Source organism: Salmo salar, chromosome ssa02 (genome assembly GCF_905237065.1).
Source record: "Salmo salar chromosome ssa02, Ssal_v3.1, whole genome shotgun sequence".
Taxonomy (NCBI): Eukaryota; Metazoa; Chordata; class Actinopteri; order Salmoniformes; family Salmonidae; genus Salmo; species Salmo salar.
In genome coordinates this window covers 34,857,966-34,879,056 of record NC_059443.1, presented here as the reverse complement: position 1 = coordinate 34,879,056, position 21,091 = coordinate 34,857,966, and the positions used below count along the sequence as shown (strand labels likewise).

At 42.3% G+C, this 21,091-nt stretch overlaps 1 protein-coding gene across 3 annotated transcripts; it reads right to left on the bottom strand.

The window, feature by feature from the left end:
- Positions 1–20,867, bottom strand: LOC106580947 (soluble guanylate cyclase gcy-31). Of its 3 annotated transcripts, none has more exons than XM_045702924.1 (18): positions 20,835–20,867; positions 18,871–19,017; positions 17,988–18,164; positions 17,558–17,690; positions 17,259–17,433; positions 17,028–17,119; positions 15,858–16,115; positions 11,263–11,461; positions 10,499–10,621; positions 10,050–10,170; positions 6,100–6,229; positions 5,614–5,760; positions 5,154–5,300; positions 4,769–4,925; positions 3,914–4,023; positions 1,933–2,022; positions 1,563–1,681; positions 1–1,321 (listed from the first exon to the last, which is right to left on the bottom strand). In XM_045702924.1, the coding sequence occupies exons 3-18, from the start codon at positions 18,113–18,115 to the stop codon at positions 919–921; spliced, it is 2,532 nt and encodes an 843-aa protein (XP_045558880.1). In that variant the 5' UTR covers positions 18,116–18,164; positions 18,871–19,017; positions 20,835–20,867; the 3' UTR covers positions 1–918. The 3 variants fall into 3 exon arrangements, with proteins under 3 accessions (XP_045558880.1, XP_014018028.1, XP_014018020.1); XM_014162553.2 differs by having other exon boundaries at positions 20,655–20,865; XM_014162545.2 differs by lacking the exon at positions 20,835–20,867 and adding an exon at positions 20,305–20,384.
- Positions 20,868–21,091: the final 224 nt, after the last annotated feature.

The following is a 21,091-nucleotide window of genomic DNA, read 5'->3' as shown; positions in this document are numbered from 1 at the left end:
GTGCTTATCTGTACAGTTTTTATGGACAAAGATATGCTAACATTCAGTAAATGTGCAACAAATTACAAATACAAAACAGAAAGGTAAAGCACTTACAGCATTAGGAAAAGCGCTATTATATAAATTATTATTAAAGTCAATATTATTCCATCATTAAACACAGTATCAGAACTGTGTAACTTGGGTCAGACTTCTCAGAACTAGTTAATGCAAATAAAATACAACCATCTCTTGACATCTCATCTTACTCTGTATACCAATCCATTGTGATCCTGTAATTCGAAAAAGGTGTTTTCAATGACAGTAATAACTTAATAAATAGTACATGAACTGTACATTTATTGACCTGTCCTTTCAACAACATGCACAAATCCATGACATTAGCCAGGTGCTTGTATTACCAAAAGAGGCCCACTGTTTAACACGTCATCAAGACATGAGTATCGGTATATATTTGTTGGAAGATAATAGTTTTTTCCCTTTTCAGCAATGTCACATTTGTTTAATTTTAGGGGCATCAATGTTTCCTCTATTAAAACTTAAGTGAGGTGGTCTGCCCTGTCTACCTCTGTAACTCCACCTTGAATGAATGTATGAATACATTACATTAGGTGTGGGCTGCCCGGAATGTTGCTGTGGGGACCCTCAGGTCCTGCCTAAGGAAAAACATAGGATAAACAACAGGGCGGCATACAATATATTGAACATGAAGGCTGGCCAATAATCTGAGATGAGAGGTCTTGAACTCTGGCCTGGTCCATCTCACAGTAGGGAAAAACGAAAGGGACGTGACTGACCAGCGAAACCATGTTGAATTTTCTAATTGGTTAAGGTTCAAGGTTAGGGTCAGTTTCAGGGTTTGCCTTCACAGGACTGTCAATAAGATGCACGCCAGTCACATTATTTTAGCTTCTACACTCACAGTAGGCAACAGGAAGTGCTGCGCATGGGAAGGTGGGCAGGCAGCTTGGTGTGCTGCCTGAAGCTGTTCCTCTTGTTGTTGAGCACTGGGGCGGCGGTGGCCGGGGGCGCCGTGGGGGTCTCCTGGGCAGCAGCAGGAGGCACTGCACTCTCCTGCACCACATTGACCTGCTGGGGAGGAGCTTCGGGCTTTGCCGCACCCCCTTTGTTGTTGTTCTTAGTGTTCTTTTTGACTTTTTTCTCCTGAGGCTCGGTGGGGTCTGTGGGGTCTTCGGGGGCGCCCTCTAGTGAAGGTAAAGGCTCTGCAGGCAGCTCTGTGGGGGTGGGCTTGCCCTCTGCCTGTTCCTCGTTGGGAATGTTCAGGTTGGAGGTGGAGCGCTTGGTGTTGGTGCAGGTGGACCTGTGTGTTGGAACGTATAAAACAAATGACCACATACAGTATGTACAAAAGCAAAGCAAATTAGTAGCAGGTGTGTTATTCTTATGCAAGCCCTTCGCTCCACAAACAGGCTGATGTTGGAGCCTTACTAACTATACAGTAGTGAAATTCAATGAACAGTTCACAGTCATATGATACAGGGCATCTTGCAGTATATCCCTACAGAAGAGATTGGTGTTGCCTCCTCCCCTGCTCCACTTACCCATTGGAGCTCCTGTCCTCTGAGTCCTTCTGTTCACTGCTGTAGCGGAGCTCTGCTGGAGTCTTAAACGACAGGTCCTTCTTCCCCTTCAGCCAATATGTCTTCATGTAGCCTTTACCCTGTGATTGGACAGAATTTAGGCAGAAATAGTACCATGTTCATGATCCTTATGTTCAATACCTGTCATAACTCAGCCAATGGATGGGCTGCAAATGACCATTTCAAGACTTTTGAAGTTTGATAAAACTCCTGAAGAGATCAAAATATATTATAATAGATAGATTTAAAAAATAGATTTAGTGTGGTGCATTTTTGTCTGTTTGGCAGGTGGTGCGTCACACGGTGCCATGATGGAACATCGTACACATACCTTCACAAAGATCTTTCCCCTCTCCTCAATTATGTAGGGCTCATGTTCCAAGTGGTCTTTGGTGGTCTGGCTTATGTGGATCTGCATGCCCTGTACAGACAGACACACAGAGGTTGATGGCTGACATAGTGCTAACTATTCAGCTCACAATGTCGCATTAACCTACTTGCGGCCTACTTACGAAACAAATGATTTGCTACACAGTGCTAATTGATCATGTCTGTTGGGTAAATCCATTTGAAATCAATCAGTTTTTGACACCACCCTTTTCGTTTGAACAAATGTTTCCATAAAAATGTGTCCATTGTTGAAGTGCTCAGAAAGTGACCTTTGGACCTGAATGACAAAACATTCAAGAGATAAAGTTGCTCAAAGTTGACCTATTCTGCATACCCCACCATACCATGAGACATCCATGTCTTCATCACTGGAAAATATAAACGGTTGATAATTGGTATAATTTAAAAGCTTACAAACAGGGTTGTCAAAATATTTGATCATTTCTTTTTTTAAAGTATGTAATTCTTTAACCTTAAACGTCAATTATCAAAAAATGCATTAACTCATATTTAAAAAAAAAATATTCACATACATTGTAGCTTAGACCCTATTTGACATCTGAGGTTTTTGTGTTGTGACCAATGTTCCCCCTCTAAGCTGCGCTTGGGCACGCAGCTCCCCGGGACTGCCACTCAGAAGAAATATCAGCCTGTGCAGAGAAGCAAGTGATTGACCTTCACTCAACTATCTAGAGTTTTCACCATTAGTTAACACTATCAACGTTTCCCCTTTACTGTGGGAATTGTGATTGAATCAATGCAATATTAGCCACATTCAAGGCAATATACTGAAACAAAACTAAGTATGCAAGACCTAGTATGCAAAACTAACTATGCAAGAGATTTTGTTGTAGGCAGAACACATCGGAGTAGGTTTCTATTGCAATGAGAGGCACAACTCAGGCCCTTACTCTACACAGACCAGTGCGCCATAACCAATCAGAGCTGCAGTAGGCATATATGCAAATAGACCATTGCCATATATGGATCTGTGCTATTCACTTTGAACTGGACTGTGTTTACAGCATGAGCGGTTGTGAGTAGATGCGCTTGTTTTGAGATCAAATCAAGAGCTATATGTAGCGACATGTGCACATTTCTATGTGTTCATAACCTTTGCTAGTTAGTGAGTTATTAGCCCAGTTATAGATAATTTGTAGTCAGCAATAGGGGAGTGGTTGCTTCCTACAAGAGCACAAAACGTGTACATTTCTAGACATCTTTGAAAAGCGAGTCAGGTAAAGAGATTTGTTTTGTCTTAAAGAGGCAGTTTTGTATTTTTAAAATAGGGATGAATAAGCTAAGTAGCCAATAGGCAGAGGGTAGCATAATTTGTCTGATTCTCTGTAATAATGGTATGGGAATAATTATGGGTCTTATTTTGTAAAGTGGTTTCTTGCATCAAACACAACATCATTTTCAGTGACCTCCTTGTCTGAAGGACAAGTGGATAAAAAGGTTAATGTCAAGCCCTGCATGATTTTTTTCAAAAGTCTCATGGAATGTAGGCCTATATTGAACATCACACATTGGCTGCTACTATTTCCATGTAAACATTTTATGGGATGCATTTTCTCTATTGTTTTTGATGGTAGGCCACTCTGGTAGGCCTACATTATGACCAAATAGACACAGTGGCCTACTTGACCATTGTTAAAACGAACTTAAACTGGGTAGTTGCACAGAATTTTCACAACGTTCAGGTTTGTGCTCAGCAGACCTGAAATTTTCTTGAGGGAACTTTGGTTGTGACCACCATTGGTTGAGACACAACATGCTCTTGAATACAGAGTGGGTGTCAATCATAGAAATATAACATGTATGGAACCTTTTGTTTAAATCAAAAGGAATGCTGTCAAAAAGTGATTAAATTCAAATGGATTTACCCTATAGTGAGGTTATGTTCTAATGTCAGAACTCACCACCCCATTGCTCTCCATGCGGGAGGCAGTGTTGACGGTGTCTCCAAACAGACAGTAGCGAGGCATCTTCAGCCCCACCACCCCAGCCACCACCATCCCTGAGTGGATCCCTGAAGGGAAACAACACACAATGAAGTTAAACTGCTTTACTGAACCTGGATCAGTGGCTCTAGATTCAGGGTGCCTTAAGGAGTATACATCTGGCAGCATTAACTGAGGAGCACAGTCAGGACATGGCTAGACAATATCAAGCCTTTGACTTCCTTTTGACCGGATTATAAAGACACACCGTACAGTATGTGTATGCTTTATGTCTGTCATATGCAGGGTTGGGTAGGTTACTATATACATGCAATCTGTTTCAGTTACTAGTTACATGACCAAAATTGTAATCAGTAATGTAACTTTTGTATTACCCAAACTCAGTTACGTAATCTGGTTACTTTTTAATTACTTTCCCCTTAAGAGGCATTAAAGGAAGACAAAAAGGATCCATCAAACACATTTTGATGTGTCATCATAGTGGTCTCTGACTTGTGGAACAAACTTAAACTTGTGCCTTTTATTCAATTTGAATTGAATGTCATTGAGAAAACAGAAAGGTGTCATAATGCATTTTGTTCCGCAATCGTCCTTTATGAATTTAAAAGTAATTCAAGAAGTAATCATCTAGTTTTTCAAAGGTATCTGTAATCTGATTACAATATTTTTTGATAGTAATGTATTACAGGTATAGTTTTTTGTAATCAGATTACATGTAATAATTATATTTCTATGGTAAGGCCCACTCCTGTCTACACTGTCTGTGCCATAGAAATAGAGTGACTAGATTGTATTTCAATGGTCTCTGCTCACCGACTCTGATCTGGATGTTGTCTCCAGTGGAGGGGTCTTTGAGGTGGTCGATGGAGCTCAGCATGTCCAGGGCCATGTCACATATGTGGTGGGCATGGAAGGTTGTCTTATTGGGCACGCCTGCCACCACCATGTAGGCATCTCGGATGGTCTCCACCTGAACCCAGGGGAATAAGAGTCAAGTAGTATGTTTAGATGCATTACTGTATACATTATATCCTACCAATGAAATAAACTAAACATTCCACTCTGTAAAACATTGCTACAGCCACTCAATGCATGATAATAGAGTCTGTTCTCCTTTTTGGTACAGCCAACCTTGGTTGAGTATTCAGGCATATTGTTCCCACAGAGGCCCTTGTTTTGTATTGTCCCAGTCATTCACCTTGTAGACGTTGTGCTTCTCGCTGAGCGTGTCGAAGACGATGTAGATCTCGTTGAGCATGTCCACCACCTGCATGGGCGTGATGTGGATGCAGATCTCGTTGAACTTCACCACGTCGCTGAATAGGATGGTCACGTCCGGGAACACCTGGGAAATGGAAAGGAAATACCAGCACACTTAAATGCTTGACATTTTACTGTGGTGTTTCTTCTGGCTTGATAGAAATGAGGTGGCTAGTTGGCTCCAGAATCCAATTGAGCCTTAATGTCATTGAATGTTTTGAGCCAACATGGAGGATAGTTTCCTCTACAAACTCTATGGCTGTGTCTGAAATTGCACCCTATTGCCTATATACTGCACTACTTTTGACCAGAACCTGGGCCCTATATAGAACACTATATATGGATGCACCCTGTATATCTGTATATGTATCTGTATATTTACGGCTGTGGGTTAGTACCTGGCATGTCTCCAGGGCCGTGATACCCTTCCTGAGCCGGTCAGCCACAGCTTTGGGGATCATGGCGTAGAGGAGGGAGTCTCCTCTCTTCTTCTCCTCGTCAAGCTTCTTGATGATCTCCTGAAGCTGGGCGTACTTCTGCTGCTCCTGGAGTGGGAGGAGCCACCAGAGAGAGAGAGCTGTCAGTCAACTAACTCCTCCTCATCCTCCTTCAAAGGCCTATCCAGCCCCGCCCTTGAGATGGTCTTCGCCTCTGCCTTTCAGTGTAAACTATACACTGCATATGTCTATTTGTAACTTTGAAAATGAAGCTGCCTATGAGCAGGACTGTGTGTGGGTATAGTAGTATGTCTTGCATTCTTAGATGAGGCAAACTTGGCCCAGTTAGTAGAGCAGTTATCTGATAACGTTAACGATGTACCAAAGTACGGTTGTGTGCAATTCTAAAGGGTGGTATGTCGTATATATGAAATGTGTATGACTTACCTGGTCAAGAGCCAGCTGAAGTTCAGCCGACTGCTGTGTTCCGGCTAAGATGAGCTCTCGGCTGGAGTCGTGGAGGTTCAGATCGTTCACATAGACGCCCATTTTAATCATGTCCTCCACTGTCTCTATACTGGAAGAGGAAGAAAAAAGTGGAAGAGGAATGAGAGAGACAGCAAGGATGGGGTGAGTGGCTGGAAGGGAGATAAGAAGGGATTGGAAAGGTAGAGGGAAGTGGATAAATGGAACATGCAACAATTTCAATGATTTTACTGAGTTACAGATCATAACTAGCATAGGCCCACCCAATTGGGAGCCAGGCCCAGCCAATCAGAAAGAGTTTTTCCCTCACAGAAGCTGGATGTGGAGCTCCCGGGCTTGTGTGGTTACATGTGGTTTGCGGTTGTGAGGCTGGATGTACTGACAAATTCTCTAAAACAATGTTGGAAGTGGCTTATAGTAGAGAAATTAACATTCAATTCTCTGGCAACAGCTTTGGTGGACATTTATGCAGTCAACATGCCAATTACAAGCTCGCTCAAAACTTAACACATCTGTGCCATTGGGTTGTGTGACAAAACTGCATATTTTAGAGTGGCCTTTTATTGTCCCTAGCACAAGGTGCACCTGTGTAATGATCATGCTGTTTAATCAGCTTCTTGATATACCAGACCTGTCAGGTGGATGGATTATCTTGACAAAGGAGAAATACTCACTAACAGGAATGAAAACAATCTTCTGCACAACATTGGAGAGAAATAAGCTTTTTGTGCATCTGGAACATTTCTCTGATCTTTTATTTCAGCTCATGAAACATGGGGCCAAATATATTATATTATGCATACTGCACATATTTAGAGGCATACAGTAATATTATAAATATTGTATATCGTTTTTATTATTTTCATATGCTAATAAACACAGACACACCATAAGGTTAGCCAGCAGCATACCACCCTGCATCCCACTACTGGCTTGGCTCTGAAACTAAGCAGGGTTGGTGCTGGTCAGTCCCTGGATGGGAGACCAGATGCTGCTGGAAGTGGTGTTGGAGGGCCAGTAGGAGGCACTCTTTCCTCTGGTCTAAAAAATAAAAAATATCCCAGGGCAGTGATTGGGGACATTGCCCTGTGTAGGGTGCAGTCTTTTGGATGGGACGTTAAATGGGTGTCCTGACTCTCTGAGGTCATTAAAGATCCCATGTCGTAAGAGTAGGGGTGTTAACCCCGGTGTCCTGGTTAAATTCCCAATCTGTCCCTCAAACCATGATGGTCACCTAATACCAGTTTCCAATTGGCTCATTTATCCCCCTCCTCTCCCCTGTAACTATTCCCCCAGGTCATTGCTGCAAATGAGAACTTGTTCTCAACTGGCCTACCTAGTAAAATAACGGATAAAAAAAATAAAAAAAAGGTAAGGACTAAGGTAAATGTTGGAGCCAAATTCCCTAACGTTCAGTCTCATCATGAACGTTTATGGTTTGTCTTATTAGAATCGTAAAATATAGATTCATTGAAATCTGTCACGTCTGCTCGTGCTCGAGGTTGCCAGGTTGCTTATCATTACGCACACCTGTCACCATCATTATGCACATCAGCGCTTCATTGGACTCACCTGGACTCCATCACGTTATTAATTACCTCCCCTATATCTGTCACTTCCTCAGTTTCTTTCCCGAGTCAGCATTAATGTTATTATGTTTCCCTTGTCTAGACGCGGTCCGTGTTTTGTTTCATGTCGGTTATGTATTAAATATTAACTCCCTGACTTGCTTCTCGTCTCCCAGCGTCTGTCCTTACAGAAATCATGTTTTGGGATTTCTATTATGGTTATCATGGGTATTTGAAAGCAATCGAATCAAACTTTGTCACATGCGCCGAATACAACAGGTGTAGACCTTACCGTGAAATGTTTACTTACAAGCCCTTAACCAACAATGCAGTTCAAGAAAGAGTTAATAAATATTTAGTAAAAAAAAATATTGTAAAAAAAAATATTAAAAGTAACACAAAGTAACAATAACGAGGCTATATGCAGGGGGTACCGATACTGAGTCAATGTGCGGGGGTACAGGTTAGTTCAGGTAATTTGTGCATGTAGGTAGGGGTAAAGTGAATATGCATAGATAATAAACAGCGAGTAGCAGCAACGTAAAAACAAATGGGGGGGGGGGGTGTCAATGTAAATGGTCCGGGTGGCCATATAATTAATTGTTCAGCAGTCTTATGGCTTGGGGGTAGAAGCTATTAAGGAGTCTTGTGGTCCTAGACTTGGCGCTCCGGTACTGCTTGCCGTGCGGTAGCAGAGAGAACAGTCTATGACTTGAGTGACTGGAGTTTTCGCAATTTTTTGGGCTTTCCTCTGACACCGCCTAGTATATAGGTCCTGGATAGCAGGAGGCTTGGCCCCAGTGATGTACTGGGCCGTACGCACTACCCTCTGTAGCACCTTACGGTCAGATGCCGAGCAGTGATGCAACCAGTCAGGATGTTCTCGATGGTGTAGCTGTAGAACATTTTGAGGATCTGGGGACCAATGCCAAATCTCCTGAGGGGGAAAAGGTGTTGTCGTGCCCTCTTCACGACTGTCTTGGTGTGTTTGGACCATGATAGTTCGTTGGTGATGTGGACATCAAGGAACTTGAAACTTTCCACTACAGCCAGGTCGATGTTAATTGGGGCCTGTTCAGCCCACATTTTCCTGTAGTCCACGATCAGCTCCTTTGTCTTGCTCACATTGAGGGTCTAGGGTATCCGGGATTATGCTGTTGATGTGAGCCATGACCAGCCTTTTAAAGCACTTCATGGCTACCAACATGAGTGCTCCGGGGCGGTAATCATTTATGCAGGTTACCTTTGCTTCCTTGGGCACAGGAACTATGGTGGTCTGCTTGAAACATGTAGGTATTACAGACTCGGTCAGGGAGCGGTTGAAAATGTCAGCGAAGACACTTGCCAGTTGGTCCGCGCATGCTTTGAGAGTACACGTCCTGGTAATCCGTCTGGCCCCGTGGCTTTGTGAATGTTGACCTGTTTAAAGGTCTTGCTCACATCGGCTACCGAGAGCGTTATCACACAGTTGTCCGGAACAGCTGGTGCTCTCATGCATGCTTCAGTGTTGCTTGCCTGGAAGCGAGCATAAAAGGCATTTAGCTCATCTGGTAAGCTTGCGTCACTGGGCAGCTCGCGGCTGGGTTTCCCTTTGTAGTCCGTAATAGTTTTCAAGCCCTGCCACATCCTACGAGCGTCAGAGCCAGTGCTCAATCTTAATCCTGTATTGACACTTTGCCTGTTTGATGGTTCGTCTGAGGGCTTAGCAGGATTTCTTATAAGCGTCCGGATTAGTGTCCCACTCCTTGAAAGTGGCATCTCTAGCCTTTAGCTCGATGTGGATGTTGCCTGTAATCCATGGCTTCTGGTTGGGATATGTACTTCGTCGATGCACTTATTGATGAAGCCGATGACTGAGGTGGTATACTCCTCAATGCCATTGGATGAATCCCGAGAACATATTCCAGTCTGTGCTAGCAAAACAGTCCTGTAGCGTAGCATCCGTGTCATCTGACCACTGCCGTATTGAGCGAGTCACCGGTACTTCCTGCTTTAGTTTTTGCTTGTAAGCAGGAATCAGGAGGATAGAATTATGATCAGATTTGCCAAATGGAGCCTCACCTGGGCACACCCCCTTCTTCCCATGTTCCCCATCCCTATACCTATTTTGTGGTTTGGTATTATGGCTCAGGTAGGTCTGGATGGTCTATAGTAGATTACATTTTTTGGTTTGGTTTTTATACTATCAAAGCTTTGGATTCTCCTTTTTTGGTTGCTTTGTAAACGCGTCTGACTGTGGCATCACATAGCTGTAGCCTCAAGGCAAGTTTTGAATAGGATTACATATTGCCTTTATAGTCAGATAATGACTAGGTACTGTAAGGATGTTGTGGGTGGTCTTACATGGGCGTACTGAGGAAGATGAGTGAGTCCCACTGGGGGACGTACTTCATTTGACCCTTCAGGTGGAGGGGCTTCTTGGGAGGTTCCCTCATATCCTCGAAGATGGTTTCACTGCACTTCCCTGGGTATGACGAAGAGCAGCGTGGGGTCATCCACAGACATAGAATTTGGAAAAATTGGTTTGAAATGTAGAATTATCATCTGTGCCATATTGTCACCAACAATTCCAAGACCATTTACACTCTAGTTATTCAAAATGGTATAGTTAATGCTTCATTCAAAATAGACAGGGCAATCACTGATTCTGACATTGTGTTGGATTTCTGTACCCCTTTCAAATTTAGGAGAACAAAGCTATGTAGCATGTAAACTTATTTTGGTAAGCTGGACAGGTGGGAAGATAGATAAAAAAAAAGAAGTGTGAAGGCCGAGGAAGAAGGGGTTCTCACCGGTGACAGTCTGGAAGGCTAGCAGCTCGATGTCCTCTCCCCCTGAGTTGGCTGAGCTGTTGTACTGAGTCAGAGCACTGCTGAACTCCTGGTCCCCCTTCATCTCCTCCACAGACTTCACATCTAATAGGCCAAGGGAAAGGAGGGAATGAATGACGGAGGGAGGGAGGATGGGTGGCTGAGTGAGTGAGTGACATTTGTTTTATGCATTTCACTCGTGCGTATAACAGCACTGACAGAGAGATGTTTTATTGTTACACATATTGGAAGACTTTAAAAGCCCAGTGCAGTCAAAAATGAGATTTTCCTGTGTTTTATATACATTTCCACACTATGAGGTTGGAATAATACTGTGAAATTATGAAAATTATGATAATACCATTTTAGTGTAAGAGCTGTTTGAAAGGACTGCTTGAAATTTCAGCCTTTTTGGTTGGATGGAGTTTTGGCCTGCCTGTTGACATCACCAGGCAGTAAGTTAAGTAAATAGACCAATAAGAAAGAGAGTTCCAAACCTCTCTGAAAATAACAGCTAGTTTTCAGTTTTCCACTCCCAGACAGTCTTAGCAAAATTCTTGCTTAAGAAATTGCTCTTCGTCAAGAAGCTATTTTTAATTTTAGTTGAAACAATCACAGTAACTTACTTAATTGTTACCAAGATATGATTTGATATTGAGATAAAAACAGCTGCATTGGACCTTAATTAATCAAAATCACTTAAACATTAGACATGTGCTAGAGATTGTTAGGGACAAAGTACTCCCCTCTCCTGTCGGTTGACTGTGGCGACGGGCGGACCCTTGACTTCTCTGTACTTCTCTCTTCCTCTCTCTTGGGTTTCTCGCTCTCCTCTTTTCCCTCGTCTTCCTTTTCCTTGCTCAGCTTAGGGACATTCACCTTCTGCTTGCTCTCCACCACAGCTTTGGACAGTAGCTCAAACACATTGTTAAGGTGGGTGTAGATCTGAGGGAAAGCATGGGAACAGATGATTTGAGTCAAGTCCAAGGCCCATATTCACCTTATTTATTGTGACTATGAAGGCAACATTGATCCTAGATCAGCACTCCTACTCTGTGATTCTTTATTCTGAGACTGGCCCTGATACATGCAGACATAGGATGACTGTGTGGGGTCTTTAAGCATCACTATTTCCCAAGTAAAAATAGCCTTTGAATGACAAAAACATCACCCATAATATTTGTACACTATTAAAATGATCAGAACTGAGAAATGTTACCCTTTCTCTCATTTCTAACTATCAGGAAGCCTGAAAGAACAGGCTGAGAGTGCGGGGAGCTTATATTCATGAGCTCGCCTTGACTGACAGCTCTTTGAAAATGCCTTTGTGGTCGTTGTAACAAGGTAAACAATGGTACCACGTCATAGATGACCAGGTAAACAATGGGCCACATGTCATTCCGAGCCTATATTGTAAGCTCAACCCATTTCCTCTGCAAAATGCTCTCATAGTCAACAGAACTGTTGGATATCAGACAAACAGCAGCAATACACAATTGCATTTCTATTGTTTTATAACTAATTACAGTATACAGTAACCTGATATACTTCTCACAAGAATTAGTAAAGCCTGAGTCACCTTAGAAGCTTACACATAAAAGAATGTACAAACAGCATATAATAAGTGTACTGGACAATTTATTGGTGCCTCAGCATTAAATCAAATAACATTTTATTGGTCACATACACATATTTAGCAGATGTTCTTGAGGGTGTAGCGGAATGATTGCATTATAAATAACAATATGTTCAGAATTGTATGTATTGATCAGACATTTATTTGATCATTTACAATAGGACAGCATAGCCCAAAATATTGATCAACATGAACACTCGTGAAGAATAATGGTGAGAAAGTTGAGACATCATTTCATATAAAAAAAAGAAATATTAGAGTCATAAGCCTAATATAGGCACCCAGCCACCCTAGTGTCCAGGACCCCATTGATTCGTACAATTTGTAACACTGATCTCCTATCTAAATGCTTGAAGAAAAAAAACATACAAATTAACAAATTGTGATATCATGTAAAAGCTAATTACTTTGGCTTTAGGTAATGCAACTAACCACAGAGCTTGATGGGGAGGGGAGCGGGAGAGGAGCTTCAACGCCATACAACACTCCTTCTGTTGCCTCCAACTGCTTTTAAATGCTAGTAAAACTCTTCATGCTCTTCAACTGATTGCTGCCTGCACCCGCCCGCCCAACTAGCATAACCACTCTGGACGGTTTGGACCTAGAACATGTGGACAACTACAAATACCTAGGTGTCTGGTTAGACTGTAAACTCTCCTTCCAGACTTACATTAAGCATCTCCAATCCAATATTACATTTAGAATCGGCTTCCTATTTCGCAACAAATCCTCCTTCACTCATGCCGCCAAACATACCCTGGTAAAACTGACCATCCTACCAATCCTTGACTTTGGCGATGTCATTTACAAAATAGCCCCCAACACTCTACTCAGCAAATTGGATGCAGTCTATCACAGTGCCATCCGTTTTATCACCAAAGCCCCATACACTACTCACCACTGTGACCTGAATGCTCTCATTGGCTGGCCCTCACTACATATCTGTCGCCAAACCCACTGGCTCCAGGTCAGCTATAAGTCTTTGCTAGGTAAAGCCCCGCCTTATCTCAGCTCACTGGTCACCATAGCAACACCCACCCGTAGCACGCGCTCCCGCAGGTATATTTCATTGGTCATCCCCAAAGCCAACACTTCCTTTGGCCGCCTTTCCTTCCAGTTCTCTGCTGCCAATGACTGGAACGAATTGAAAAAAATCTCTGAAGCTGGAGACTTATATCTCCCTCTCTAACTTTAAGCATCAGCTGTCAGAGCAGCTTACCGATCACTGTACCTGTACACAGCCAATCTGTAAATAGCACACCCAACTACCTCATCCCCATATTATTACTTACCCTTTTGCTCCCCAGTATCTCTACTTGGACATCTATCACTCCAGTATTAATGCTAAATTGTAATTATTTTCGCCTCTATGGCCTATTTATAGCCTACCTCCCTACTCTTCTACATTTGCACACACTGTACATAGATTTTTCTATTTTTCTTTTGTGTTATTGACTGTATGTTTGTTTATGTGTAACTCTGTGTTGTTGTTTTTGTCGCACTGCTTTGCTTTATCTTGGCCAGGTCACAGTTGTAAATGAGAACTTGTTCTCAACTGACCTACCTGGTTAAATAAAGGTGAAAAAAAAAGGAGGGGCACCCAAGTACCCTGCTTCAATCAAGCAGACTTCAGTCACCCACTTGGCTTCAGTCACACCCAAGATTGAAGCGGGACACAAATCCAGCTATGGCCTCCTCCTTGTCAGGCCTCTCACACTGGGCAAACTGGGGTCCTGGGATGGACAGCTCACACAGCTTCCCCACATACTGTAACATGCTGGCTCAAGGGTGACCTTGTTGAAGAGGAGATCCAGGAACCTGTCTACGTAGCCTGTAATGTTTTTGAAAAGGGAAATGTTTGTTAAATGGGTAGTGAATTTATTTTCCTTTTATTTACTGTTCTGAGTTACGATGCTATCAATTCGTTGATGTAGTGATCTATTAATTCTACAATGTGTTTTCTGGTGTTTTTGAAGTACTCAATTTGAAATATGCAATATCTGGTTGTGCACTTTTTTTGTGAAACTTTTCAGTGTTTGTATTTTAAATTTTTGGCTGCCTGAAATGCTCAATTGGTGCAGATTTGAAATGAACAGTGGTGTAAAGTACTTAAGTACTACTTAAGTTGTTTTTTGGTGTATCTGTACTTACACTATATTTGTGAAATTTTTACTTCACTACATTCCTAAAGAAAATAATGTACTTTTTACTCCATTCATTTTCCCTGACACCCAAAAGTTATCTTTACATTTCGAATGCTTAGCAGAACAGGAAAATGGTCCAATTTACAAACTTATGAAGAGAACATCCCTGGTCATCTCATCTGCCTCTGATCTGGCAGACTCACTAAACACAAATGCTTCGTTTGTAAATTGTCTGAGTGTTGGAGTGTGCCCCTGGCTATTAGTAAATAAAATCAAGAAAACTGTGCCTTCTGGTTTGCTTAATAAGTCATTTGAAATTATTTATACTTTTACTTTTGAGACTTAAGTATATTTAAATGAAATACTTTTAGACGGTTAGTCAAGTAGTATTTTACTGGGTGACTTTCACTTTTACTTGAGTAATTTTCTATTAACATATCTTTACTTTTACTCAAGTATGACAATTGGGTACTTTTTCCACCACTGGAAATGAATAAATGGCTTACAGTATTTTTGGGCTGTCTTCACGTTTCACAGCATATCCCTCTTTGCCTTAGGAAAGTAGATTTTGTATCACAGCATTCCTGCTGTGATGGTTGCCTGGGAAGCTGTGCAGACAAAATAGATGTTGAATTTTCAAAAATGTCCATCATTACAGCTTGATGATAGTGAAAAGACAAAAGTAGATAGAAAGTGAAAATAATAATGATACTTACATTATGGTCAGCGCTTGTAAGATCCACTGTTCCAATGTCAATGATGGTATTGCATCCGTCTTTATGATTAGCTTCCTGGCAAGACCAATCGAATATTCTCCACAATTGATAAAGCATTTCGTGCAGCCTGTCCTCCCAAAATTAAAATGAGATATTGCTGTCGGATATCTTCATTCTTCGGAAAATAGTGTAACGTTAAATGTACACTATTGCATCCTGTCACAATGTGCTTTTTGCCGGCATGCGGGTGAGTAGCATGATAGCTAACAGTCACACCACAGATAAAAGGCTACCAGTATATTTAAAATATATATATTATTTGGTCACGCGTTCTGCTTGAGCTAACTACTAGTACCTTGCCTACAGTTTGTAAACAAAGCCAAAGCAAGGCGTAGGAACACATGCAATGACGCTTTTAAGGCAGTACATATTTAAATTAGTTGAGATCATAAGACGCTACCATTGGTGTATTACATTTCCAGGCTTTATGTGACGTTGGATAAAGCAGGAAGTAAATCCTTAGTAATGCCTGTCTGAATCCAAGCGTTTGACATGGGGAAGGGGACCAGTAACTTTATTATCAAACTTTATCAGTGTGCCAGCTACAGTCATTTTTCATACTTGAATTACCCTACTTTGTATTGGTTTCATCCAAATATCATCCAATGTGATGAAAAACACGATTTCCACTGTTTGGACCATTAAAGGGGGTTTTGCTGAATGTAACTAAATAATCCAAATATCCACAGAAAAACTCTGGATTGACAACAGTAGCCTAGGTAAGTGGAAAAACCATACCAAATGTAACAGATCCCTCACCCCCCTCTCTTCTCTCCTGTACTCACGTTGTCCCAGCTGAACTCCAGCATGGGCCGCACCAGGGTGAACTCTTCGTTGACCTTCTTGCCCTGCAGGTCGGAGAAGACCTCCTTTAGACCGTCCCCGATGCGGTACATGGTCATGTCCCGGCGGAAGATCACGCTAAAGGGAAACATGTCGAAAAAGATGCCCCTCTTCATGGGTAGCTTCTCGTACCCCGGCGCCGTCTTCTGCTGGGGCATGCGGTGCTTGAAGGCAGCGTTGTCAAAGTTCATCTTGTAGATCTGCGACAAAGAGACATCGAAGGTAATCATGGCGACACAGCTGTGAGGATCTTAAGGTTGTAAAGATCTTGACAATGGGGCCAGACACTAAAGTTGTTTGACAATGGGGCCAGACACTAAAGTTGTTTGACAATGAGGCCAGACACTAAAGTTGTTTGACAATGAGGCCAGACACTAAAGTTGTTTGACAATGGGGCCAGACACTAAAGTTGTTTGACAATGAGGCCAGACACTAAAGTTGTTTGACAATGGGGCCAGACACTAAAGTTGTTTGACAATGAGGCCAGACACTAAAGTTGTTTGACAATGGGGCCAGACACTAAAGTTGTTTGACAATGGGGCCAGACACTAAAGTTGTTTGACAATGAGGCCAGACACTGAAGTTGTTTGACAATGAGGCCAGACACTAAAGTTGTTTGACAATGGGGCCAGACACTAAAGTTGTTTGACAATGGGGCCAGACACTAAAGTTGTTTGACAATGGGGCCAGACACTAAAGTTGTTTGACAATGAGGCCAGACACTAAAGTTGTTTGACAATGGGGCCAGACACTAAAGTTGTTTGACAATGAGGCCAGACACTAAAGTTGTTTGACAATGAGGCCAGACACTAAAGTTGTTTGACAATGAGGCCAGACACTAAAGTTGTTTGACAATGGGGCCAGACACTAAAGTTGTTTGACAATGGGGCCAGACACTAAAGTTGTTTGACAATGGGGCCAGACACTAAAGTTGTGTGACAATGGGGCCAGACACTGAAGTTGTTTGACAATGGGGCAAACAGTAGCACTTGGAAAGTGATGCACTCCTAGGTCTAGGTCGGAGGAGTTACTTGCACGTGCGCTGGGGTGTACATAACATTGTTCAAAAGAAGTAGCTTCAGATAGGTAGATGCCCACAGTACAGTACATACCACATATGTCATCTTCTCAGTCTCCTCTTTGGACAGGATCTCAACTTCAATGTCTGTGTTGTAGAACTGCCTTCCCACTTGAGACAGCTGGCCTACAGTATGGGAAGAGAGAACAAGTATTTTTACAGATTGGGAATGTGTAACATGAACCCTATGTATAGTATACCAAATATAGTGCTTCCAGAAAAATAGTTTTTGCTATGTTTGTCCTCTGTGGTGCTCCCTACCTACCTTTGACAAACTGGGTGAAGCCCTTGCGGGTGCTGCGGTAGTGCAGGGTGAGGCTGGTCTCACACTCCTCCTCCACACAGAAGCTGGGAGGCTGCACCTTGGGGAAGGAGAAGCGGAAGTACTCGTGCAGGTTGTCCAGCTCATTGATGAAGTCACGCACATTACGCCCCAACACCTGGATGAATGGATAAGGGATTAATAATGATATTACACACACCAGTGTATTGATCATTGATTAGGGCCAATTATGCCTAGTGTTAACTCAGACACTTGAGGAGGGCCACTAGGCACTAGGTCACCTTGAGAATCCTCTCATAGCCGTAGTTCCCGATCCTCTTCACCATGTAAACCCCGAAGGCATACATGAGCTCATCATGGGTCTTCCCCAGGACCTCGCCTGCTGCCTTGGCCAGCCGCAGGATCAGGTTGTCACTGCAGGGGAAGAAGGAGGATACCTAGATATGACATTTACATGGACATTTTAGTCATATAGCAGATGCTCTTATCCAGAGTGACTTACAATTAGTGACCTGTTGTCTATGTGTGTGTTATGTATTGATAGTCTATGTAAACTTGATGTGCTTTTGCCAACTCTGTCAGGAAAGAGATTCAAGTGAAACCTCAAGTGACTTCCCTTCCTGGTAAAGTTAGAATATAAAGTAAATATGACGCATATGATGGGTACAGAGAAATAGTTAGCCCCGACAGTTAGATGGGATATGGCCGTACTTGTACATCTGATGGCGGACAAACTTGAGATGCGGTATCTCTGCCCGGGCCTCTATCAGTCTCCATACATCCTCTCCGTACGACTCGTTGATATAATCATTCACCGCTTCCAAGTACAGGCCGTACATCTTAAGGGGGTTGGGAACCTCCAGATTTCTGCCAAGTTTAACTGCTTTACTGAGGAATGGTAAGGAAAGAAGAAGTGTAAAACACCTGCAGTCTGAGTCATTTTGCATATAGGATGAACTAGATGTTAAAAACTTTGAAGTCCCTCATTATTCATTGTCACAAAATGTTTCCAAAAACAATGAATCATCCCTTTTGGGTATCTTGAATAGGATTGACATTAAACAATATGAATGAAGTTTTCAGACAGAGCAAGATTCTCCCCTTTGAAATCTTGCTCTACTCACAGCTCTATTCTAGGACTAGCACATGTGCAGTACTTGCACTTCACATGTAGTATTTAACCACTGAATAAAAAGAAAATCAATCTCACACCTATATCACAAACACATTTTCACATGCACACACATCATGCATACATATACAGGCACAATGAGTTACTTTACACTCTTACCCTGAGGTCTGTGTGCCAGGTAACCTCAAACACCTCCCTACCTCTGCACTGTTACACAATACTCATTTGTCAGTGTCGATCAAAATACTTTTACAATAGCAGAAGATTATCCTTTAAAGACTCATCTTTAAATAAACACTACACTGCACAGTATTGCCTCGTCTATGGCACCTCGGACCTAAAATTGTCCGGAATCTATGTTCCACAGCATTTAGCCAGCTAACACAAATGTTTCCTCATAGTATATTAAAGGTTTTCCAAAAGAAAAAGCAGAAGAAGAGGGGGAAAATATGGGTCCCTTACCTGCAGTCCCTCAGTGGTATGTAATTCGCTGGTCCAACTGCGGGAGCGAACGCCAAAATGCTGCTCCCTGCTCTGACTGGCCAAACACCTGCTCGTGACACTGGCCCTCTTCAGACACTTCTCTGTCAAGTCAATGGGTGGCAGGACCTAAAATAAGAGCGCCAAGGCATGTTTCTGGCAGGTACCAAAGAAAAGGTAATAGTGGTGACTTTCTAGCTCGCTGAAGACATAGCAGGCCAATGTGTGTGTGTACTGTAAGTCTGTGTTTGGATATTGGTTATGAATGCCAAAAGGAAAAGTGTGTGGGCTTATTGTGGGGAATCTCTCAAGAGGGGCATGCCCCCCTGTGATATAAGTCTAAATGTTTTAAATAAATCAATATACTGTCTAGTTGTAGATATAGGGCTGTGGACTATGAAGTGCATTGTGACAAATAAAAAATCAGTAGGCTCTAAAGGCCTAGGTCATGGGATGGGCAACATCTGGAGCAGCCCTTCAAAGGATTTTTGGGGGGGTTGATTTGTACATAAAAAAAACAGTCATTTGCTGGCTGGACAAATGGAAGATATTTAAAGATACAAATATGTATCTACCAGGTTTTAGAAGTGCAAGTGTAACCTGTAGTCGTTTTTTAATCCCCCCCCAAAAAAAAAATATGTATTGTGTTGGAGCATTGGTGTAGCCTTGGCTACAGATGCTTGTGAAGCGCTCTATTATAATGCTATGCTAAGCGCACCCGTTTTCAGAACCCGCGGGGAAATTGTGTCAATTTAATTTGTTTAATAAGGAGTTCTCTCGTGTTGCAAGTACGGATGGATTGAAAAAGCCCTGTGAGTGTGAACATGTTCTTGATGGTAATAGTATGCTTACCTTTAAAACGTTTCTATAGACCTCAGGTAATGTAAATTGGTTACGAGCAGCCCTGCTTATTGAGGCAATGGTTTTGCCTGTTCTGTAAACTCTGAAGGGGAGAGTATATATCCAGTGATGGCAATTTAGCTGCTAGATTTAGCAACTTTTCAGACTACCCTGGCAACTATTTTTTCAAACAGCACCTAGCAACAAATTTAGCTACTTTAAAAAATGTATTTGGAACTTTTGAAAAGTGACTCGAAAGCTAAAATGCACGCATTTTTCCTCTAAATGACACAAAAACGATTTTCCTGTCACACACTCAGTCACAACACACGTGCCTGGCTGCAAAAGTGCATTGTGAGTGAAGTTACCAGCAGGCGCTCAGCTCGTGCACAGGCAGCAGCAGGCCAGCAGCAATTTCAGAAAATTGCATTCATTGCTGCAGCAGCAGTAGTACGGGTTCGACGAGCCAAACCCAATGAATATAGTTGGTCACGAATGTTTGATCTTGAACAGAATTTACAACATCAATCAATATGTCTCAATCAAAATTGTACAGAAAAGAGTGGGAGTCTGTACCTGAACAAATGTCAAATCATATTTTTTGCCGAGATGGACAGTCAATTTGAGTAATGTTATTGTGTATTCTACGTAATGACGTCACAACGTTATTTAGCAACAAATCAACCTGCCTCTAGCAACTTACCCTGAAAATTAGTTGGCAAAACTGAATATATCAGCTATGTTGTTAGCCTGTAGGGCAGGCTATAGGCATATTGTCCAAGTAGGCCAAATCTATCGGTAGCCTGTTTCCAAAAGCCAAATCCGTTGGGATTGAGAACAAGTTGGTTTGAATAACTACTAAAACTTTTATTTTTATTTTGTTCATTTAAAAAAAAATATTCACAGATATGGTGCACCAGCCTTACCACTTTTGTCCTAAGCTGCCTGATCTCCCCACCAGCCTTCCTGCATCCCGCGCGCAAAAGCAAGCCAATTATAAAACTATAAACACTTAATTTTCAAAGCTTTAGTTCTGTTGTAAAGCAGTGTGACGGTGCCCCTTAGTGAATATTTAGAGAAAAGTAGATGAGCGCATTAAAACTCACTCAGGTGTCGGTCGAACCTATTCTGTCTGTGGGCAGAATAGGCTCGACCGACAACTGACTTGGTTTTCATGCGCTCATCTACTTTTCTCTAAATATTCGCTAGGGGGCACCGTTACAACGCTCTCCATTCAAATGAAAACATCAATAGACGTCACCAGAGAGAGAAACGACACTACCACTAGTGATGGGCATTCGGAGTCTTTTCGGTGAGCCGGCTCATTGGCTCCGTTCGCGTAAAAGAGCCGGCTCATTTGGTT